General features: G+C 30.7%; 1 protein-coding gene and 1 pseudogene across 2 annotated transcripts; both read left to right on the forward strand.

The window, feature by feature from the left end:
* Positions 1 to 1,156: 1,156 nt before the first annotated feature.
* LOC107018964 lies at positions 1,157 to 4,437 on the forward strand (annotated as a pseudogene). The gene is made up of 3 exons (XR_001456711.2): positions 1,157 to 1,282; positions 2,329 to 2,833; positions 2,901 to 4,437. The product of XR_001456711.2 is annotated as a polygalacturonase-1 non-catalytic subunit beta-like (transcript).
* Positions 4,438 to 7,558: 3,121 nt separating this feature from the next.
* On the forward strand, positions 7,559 to 8,473 carry LOC107019176. Its single transcript, XM_015219748.1, has one exon. It carries the CDS (start codon positions 7,559 to 7,561, stop codon positions 8,471 to 8,473), a length of 915 nt encoding a protein of 304 aa, XP_015075234.1.
* Positions 8,474 to 8,704: the final 231 nt, after the last annotated feature.

The raw sequence follows: 8,704 nt of genomic DNA on the forward strand, positions 1-8,704 counted from the left end.
GATTACGTAAAATTCCGAAATGATTTTTATATGAGCTATTTGGACAACAATCCATTTTCATCCATGATCATTAGCTTATAAGTTATAACCCATTTTTTAACACTTCGATTTATCAACTCAACTCATTTTAATTCATTCGATTTCCGCCAATCCCTGGCCTCAGTTGCAGGGCCTGCTGCCTTCCTATGTATGACTCTGCACTAATGAGAAAAATATAGGAAGAATGAATGATACTGAAAGCGAAATGCGACTGAGTAGTCAAAAATGACCAAACTTAAGTGGACAACTGATGTATATCCAAAATAAAAAAATAACTAATTATAAAATAAGTTTACTTTATATTTGTTATTATAAAATTACTTTTTATTTTCACATTAAAAATAAGATAATATTATATTAATTTTAAATAATTAATTTTGTGATAACTTATTTTCGAACCAAACTAATGGTCCTCCGCTTCATAAAGCGCGTCAATAAAATGCCTGCCTGTTTCCCAATAAAGAAATCAGAATTTGTACTATTTAGTGAAATTTTCGCCCATTATTTCATATCAAAATAATATACATTTTTTGTTGCAACTTAGAGACCTAAAAACTATAATTAAAAATTCCTTTAAACAAATTTAAAATCTCATGGTAGGGAAATTTTTTATTTTAATTTTTATTTGGTATTTGATATCTATATTGGAGGTAAAACACTTTTTAACAAATATAATTTTATATTCAAAGAGATTCAAAATCAAAAATTCTAATTAAAAATGAAAAAACTATTGTCAACAATCACTCCACCGTAATCCTTATTGGCCGCTCAAAGGCACTGAATAGGATGGATCTAAATGGCACATAACTCTTAGAAGAAGGGATCCAAACTAAAATTATATTTTCTTTCATTTTAACTTGTTCAATTTTATATATATCAAATTAAAAGATATAAATATCAATTAAATCTAAATTAAAAAATACGATTATATATTACGTGATTTAGATATTTGAAGTCAAGAATTCTAGAACAAGTCAACATTATTGTGTGAAGTAGATCATTCTATTAGCTGTATGGCATGACAATGCCAATTTTCATCAGTACCTCTATTGTCATTTATCATCATCATTATTATCATATCTACTACTATACTATATACTATTTTATGCACTATATATCTATATACTTCTAACAAGAAATTATTATCCCACAAACAAAACATTCTCAAAAAAGAAATATTTAAAATCTTCATAAAGAAATGCATACAAACACTTTGCTTCTCTCTATTTTCCTACTTTTCAGTGTAAGTTGTCATGTTAGTTTAAGTTATTTTTTGTCTTTTCACTTTCCCAAGTTAGATTACTACTCATTTCTTTATAAACTAAAGTTAGGTTTATTTTTTTAATACTCACTCTATTTTTAAGTAAGTGATAGTTTAGCCTTTTTAGTTAGTCTTAAATAAGTATCTTTTTTTTTTATATAATCACGAAGATATTATTAATCTTCTTTTAATTTTACTTCCCTTTAAATATAGAAAGTTTTGCATGACGAGGAAATTACCTAATGATTGGGTCTTTTTAAAGATATTTATTAACGATAAGTTGGTAAGAATATTCTTTATTTTTAGAATGAGTAGTTCTTTTAAGAAGTGCTCCCTCAGTATATGTCATTCTTATTATAAATAATTGATTCACAATGCTTATCATTTTATATAAATACTCATTATTGCATTACTCTATAAAATTTAATTTTAAAAAAGAAATCTCAACAAATAAATTAAAGATAGATGATATCATTTATTGAAAAGTTGACTTCAAAAAAGAATTAAGATAGGATAAGATTGTAAACTTACTTAGTTTCTAATGCGAGTGATATCTAGAAAGATAACACATAAAAAAAACGAAAAGAGTATGTGTAAGTTAAGAACATCACTTATTTAAAAACATAGAGAAAATTTCATAAAGTTGAAAAAAATGATAACACCCTCGTACTTAACACAAAATATTAATTACATCATCGAACTATCAACAACCTTTAAAGATACTCATCTTATGACTAATTAACTTAGATACGCCCTCGATTTGCTACTTGAAATAACAAATGATTTCAAAAAACTTTAATAGAAACATGAAACTCTTTAAATAAAATCAAGAGAAATGTTTGTAACGTTCCTAAACTTGATCGAAAGTATATTTAAGTTTAGTCAATCAATTAGCAAAACCTTTTCAAGGGTGTTAATAATTAATGAATGGAATTAATAATTGACGCCAAATTTAAGAGCGTTTTTATTACTTGTTTCGTACTTGTAAATGACAATGCTCTTTTTAACACATTTTGTATGTTATTCAGGTGATTGTGGCCGGGAACAGAGAAAACTCCGGCGACTCTGTAAACCCTTTTACACCAAAAGCTTATTCAATTCGCTACTGGAACAAACGAATTTCAAATAAATTACCCAAACCATGGTTTCTTCTAAACAAAGCTTCACCATTAAATGCTGCACAATTTGCGAAATACACAAAGCTAGCAACAGGGGATCAAGAATCTCTGTCAAATGAAATTCAATCATTTTGCTACTCTGCAAATCTGCTCTGTTTTCCTGATATTTCAATAAGTTTAGATAAAGATGGCCAAGATACCCAATTTTCTTCATATATGAGCAAAAATTTCACCAATTATGGCAATAAATTGCCTCGTGGATTTGATAGTTTCAAAAAATACGCCGAAAATGATAACCTCCCTGTTAATTCTTTCCGGCAATATAGCCGCGGTGGCGCTGGCCATGATGATATATTTTCTACTTACGCACCAAATGGCAATGTAATTGATCAAAGCTTCAACACTTATGGCACAGGTCAGTTCAGATTAAAAAAATTTAAAACTCGTAAATTTCAAATCCTGAATCCATCTCTGCTTCACAGGCCTAGCTGCTTTTGGCGTTGGCCAATTCAAAATCTACGGGGCCAACGTCAATGTACCTAATCTACGATTCACAACTTACTCAACTGAGGGAGTTGGTAGGAAGCAATCGTTTACGAGCTATTCGAAAGATACAAATTCAGGGACCCAATCTTTCACAAGCTACGCAAGAAACACTAATGGAGCAGACAACGACTTTACCAGTTACGCTAATAACTCCAACGTAATAGGCTCAACATTTACTAACTATGGTGAATCGGAAAATGGTGGAGGTAACACTTTCAATTCGTATGGATCTAATGCAAATGTCCCGAAAAATACCTTCAAGAGTTATGGTTTATCAGGTAATGCTCCTATCGAAACGTTTATAAATTATCGAGATAAATCTAATGTGGGACATGATAATTTTGTATCATACGTGGATGATCCGAATAGTGGTAGAGCACATTTCAGAATTATGGTCAGTCATTTGGTGAAGGATCTGATGATTTTAGTAAATATGGTTCTAAAATTACTGATGCACAAACTATTGGATTTGAGACTTATGGTGTCAACTCTACTTTTAATGAGTATAGAAGATCAATTCCAACATTTGCTGATTACAAAAATACAACAATTTCATCTACTTTGATGGGTAAAAATAACAAATGGATGGTTGAGCCAGGTAAATTTTTTAGAGAAAAAATGTTGAAAATTGGAACTATAATGCCAATGCCTGATATTCAAGACAAAATGCCAAAAAGATCTTTTTTGCCTAGAGTGATATCGTCGAAATTACCATTTTCCACGTTGAAAATCGGTGATTTAAAGAAAATATTCCATGCGGGAAATGATTCTCAGATGGGGAAGATGATCGACGATGCGTTACTTGAGTGTAAAAGATCTCCGAGTACTGGTGAAACAAAGAAGTGTGTCAGATCAATTGAGGACATGATTGACTTTTCCACCTAGGTGTTAGGTCAAAACGTTGTCGTACGAACAACTGAGAATATAAAAGGGTCAAAGAGAGATATTTTAATTGGATCGGTGAAAAGAATCAACGATGGGAAAGTAACGAAATCGGTATCTTGTCATCAGAGTTTGTTTCCATATTTTGGTTTATTATTGTCCTTCGGTTCCAAAGGTCCGGGTTTATGAAGCGGATATATTGGATCCGAATTCAAAGGCTAAGATTAATCATGGTGTTGCCATTTGTCATGTGGACACGTCAGCATGGGTAGCGAATCATGGAGCTTTTACGGCACTCGGGTCGGGACCCGGAAAGATTGAGGTTTGTCATTGGATCTTTGAAAATGATATGAATTGGGCAGTTGCTGATTAAAATGGATCTTCCAACGTTCATATTCGGGTCGGATCAATTACGGTTCTTGTTCAAATTATCATTGTCCAATTTTAATGCATTTTGACCTCTTTTTTTAAAAAATTATTTATTAGACTTGTAGCGAACTTACTGTAATTACACGATGGTAATTACCAAGGCCTGTTTACTTATTGTAATATAATTACAGTAACGTTAAGTTAAATTTTTCTGTATTGCTATATTTGTTTGAAAGTTTCATGACTACTATAATGAGGTGCTATTTCATATATAAAAAAATGCTAAAGAAAATCGTTCAGTTATAATAAAATATCGATATAATGGATGACTGATATACAAACGTAATGTTTGATTGCTCGAGGTAATTACATAGTCAAATCAAATTATAAAAACTTGATATTTAAAGGGACTATTTAAAATTAATTACCAAAAATAAGGAACATTATTGTCATTTTCTCTCTTTAATGATATGTGGCAAGTGTTAGGTGGTCCTTACTACATTAGTACATTATAATCACATTGAACAAGTCATGGTCCATCATTTGTGGCCCAATAGCTATTTTAAAAAAAAAAATTATTTTGTATTAACTTCAAGTAGTTTTTGAATAATTTTAACATAATATGTAAGCTTTATTTTATAATTGAAGTTGAAGTTCGATTTGACAATATTAATAAATATATATTGAGTGTACTCTACGAAACAATAAATTCAATTTATGACAATTGCTATTTTCAGGGTTTGGCATTTAGAATGAAATGAATGGTCCAACTCTATTAAGTATTAATTATCATGTGAAAAAATTGAAATTCTAACCTAATTAAACTCTCGAAATAACTAATTCATGAGATGAAGATTGTTTAAAATCATATAAGAACGATAACACATTTTTGACACATCACAGGTATTGTATACTTTAAGCGACACCAAATTTCTCTCTAGTAGTCTATCTGCCAGAAAACTTATCTATGGATTAAAAAAAATGCATAAAGAAATCAATATCTAACCATGTGGACAATTAGTGGCGGAGCCACATATACTTGAGCTGTGTCAATCGATATTTTTTTATTGAAAAAATATATTGTGTAGCTACGAAAAGAACTTTTTATTTTATTTTATATATTACATGTATATTCATACTCTTCAGCTTCTTAGCGAACATAATACTTTATATTTTGATACTTCTTGATAAAAATTATAGTAGCTCCATCATTGTGAACGATGTCTACATATAAAAATATAATACTACATGTTCCTTGAATTTTGCAGCATTATTCTTTTTGAAATGTAGTTTCCATTTTATAACTATTGTGGCATAATCCAAGTAATACTATAGTCCAAAATTGTACTAGTATAATATTTTATGGTGGTGACTGGTGAATGTGTTTGGTTAAAGAGGTAAATGCATGATTGGTTAATGAGGATAACTTGTCTTCTTTTTCTTGTTTTCTTGTATTCTTTTTCTTGTTTTAGACGATCACGTGGGTCATAGGGTGTTTTGTATTGACTAAAAGTTGATAAATTTTTAAGTCAGTATTTTATTTCTGAAAGTGTGTGACAAATATAAACATAACTTAAACTATGTTAAAAAGTGTTTTGACTTAAGAAACGTTTCATACCAATTCTTATTCTAGTTTATTTATCCTAGTTCCGTATCAAGATCACGACTATTTCAAATATACTTCATGTCCCTTGTACACATAAAAATTTCGAATATACTTCATGTCCCTTGTGATTTGCCCCATTATTCTTTTTGAAATATAGTTTCTATTTTATACAACTATTGTGGAATAATCCAAGTAATACTATATTCCAAAATTGTACTAGTATAACAATAATTTATGGTGGTGAATGTGTTTGGTTAGAGATAATAAAAGCATGATTGGTTAATGTGGATAACTTGTCTTCTTTTTCTTGTTTTAGCCTTGATGTGACTAATGGGAATTCAGATCATGTGATCCAGTTTGGCTTGTTTGGTCGAGGGATAGGTTAATACAAAAAGACCACTTGACCCATATATTTCAATTACATGACTAAAAATGACTAGCCCATGCTCTTTACGTAGGAATTGAGAAATGATCATTTGGGCCTTTATAGCCCAAAGATAAGTTTTCCTTATAAATTTGTCAATAATTGATAAGGGCAAAAATGAAAAATTATGTTGTATGTCTTAATCTTCTTTTCTTAAACAGTGTGAAATACCTCAACAATTCAATTAATTTGAAATGGAGGGAGTATTAAGAAAATTACGTAATTACACGATTTAAGATACCATTTGAATTTCAACAAAAGTACCCCTTTTCCTTTGCTATCATTCTTAACATCTAGATACATCATTCTACCTCTATCAGATACATTACAACTTTGTTTGTGTATTATGCATCTGGTACAGATGTTATTGTTCATACACAGCCCCAATTGTTTGAAACTTAAATCAATATGAATCCAGTTTAGTTATGTATTTGATATATAACTATATATTTGATATACAACTATATATTTGATATGTAAGTTCTTTATCGTTTGCTATGTATCGAGCGAGTGGGCAATCTACTGCGATTTCTAAGAAAATTAGATTATTGTAATTTGAAAAACTTTCAGGATATGATCTAATTAGCGTTCAAATTTCGATACTTTTTTACTTTATTTTTTTTGTGCAAGTTATATATTTATCCAGATGGTCAAAATAGTAATATTTGCTAGTCAAATATAAACTAGATCATAAAAGATGTATATGTTATGTATATCATACGATAATATACAAAAATTATACATTCCTAACTATTATTTTTGATAGGCGATTAAACAACATTATTCCCTTATATTTTTAGTTGACCAATATTGACGAAAGCAAGGCAAATCATCATTTTCTAATTATAATTAATAAATTGTTATAAATCCATTAAATAAGTGGATAGTCCATAAAGTTAGTACATGAACAACCATTCATATTCACTAGGTTACATGAACCTTTTTGGATAAGTATGTATCTATTTATTATGATACTTAATATGGTGACCTTTGGAATGATTTCTCACTCTATAAATAGGGTTGTTCATTCACTATTGTAATATATACATATGAAGCTTACATATACTTGAATAAGAAGAAAGTCTTCTCCTACATCTACTTTTCTTGTCTTCTTCTTATAATCTTGATTTTACAACACGTTATCAGCACGAGTCTCTACCAGTTCAAGTAAAGACTTTCAAAGCCTCGGAGGTAAGAATTTCCTTTATTTTTAAATAATGTCTAATCTTTCTAAACTTGAATTTCTTGCTCTAGACATATCGGGAAAAAGCTATCTATCATGGGCACTCGATGCAGAAATTCATCTTAATGCGATGGGTCTAGCAGACACCATCCAAGAAAATAATCAAGCATCGAATCAAAACCGTGCTAAGGCGATGATATTTCTCCGTCATCACCTTGATGAGGGTTTGAAAATGGAATATCTCACTGTTAAGGATCCTCTGGTGTTGTGGAACAATTTAAAAGATAGATATGACCACCTGAAGTTGGTTGTCCTTCCACAGGCACGTTATGATTGGATCCACTTGAGACTTCAAGATTTTAAATCTATCAGTGAGTATAACTCTTCTATGTTTAAAATTATCTCACAATTAAAATTATGTGGAGAAAATATCACTGACCATGATATGCTGGAAAAAACGTTTTCCACTTTCCCTGCCTCGAGTATGCTTCTGCAGCAGCAATACCGAGAAATGGGATTTAAAAAGTATTCCGAATTAATCTCACATCTCCTTGTTGCTGAACAACATAATGATTTACTGATGAAAAACCATGAAAGTCGACCTACTGGTTCTATGCCATTTCCTGAAGTAAATACGGCAAATTTTCACCAATCTAAGCGTGAAAAAGGTCGTGGCCCCAGTCGTGGCCGTGGTCGTGGTCGAGGAAGAAATCTCAATCATGGTGATCGTCTTGCACTAAATAATAACATTCAACACCAGCAGTGTAAAAAGAAGAATGAAAAACATGACGTAGTGCAGAAGAAAAATTCAGACAACAAATGTTATCGATGTGGAGGAAAAGGACATTGGTCACGTACCTGTCGTACGCCAAGGCACCTGGTTGAGTTATATCAAGCTTCCCTGAAGGAGGTGAAAAATAACGCAGAAGCCAACTTTATCACGGAAGATACTGTTGAACCCATGCATCTAGATGTAGCGGATTTCTTTGAGAACCCCGAAGGAAAGATAGATCACCTGATAGGTGATGGGTCTGTGATAATATAAATATATTTCATTTTCGTCGTTTATATGAACTAGTATGAATATGTTTTCCTAGATTTGTAAATAACTAAAAGGTTGTGTATTGTTTTTGTTTAGTAATAATATTATAATGTTTATTTCTTTTATATCTTTTATCTTGAAGAATATATGGATACCTCAATGATCAATCATGAAGATATTTGTATAATTGATAGTGGAACAACGCACGCCATATTCAAAGATGAGAAATACTTC

This window comes from Solanum pennellii, chromosome 5 (assembly GCF_001406875.1).
Source record: "Solanum pennellii chromosome 5, SPENNV200".
Taxonomy (NCBI): Eukaryota; Viridiplantae; Streptophyta; class Magnoliopsida; order Solanales; family Solanaceae; genus Solanum; species Solanum pennellii.

Bases quoted from the DNA above. Each gene is read 5' to 3' on its own strand.
- LOC107019176 (XM_015219748.1), top strand. From the start codon at position 7,559: ATGGGTCTAGCAGACACCATCCAAGAAAATAATCAAGCATCGAATCAA.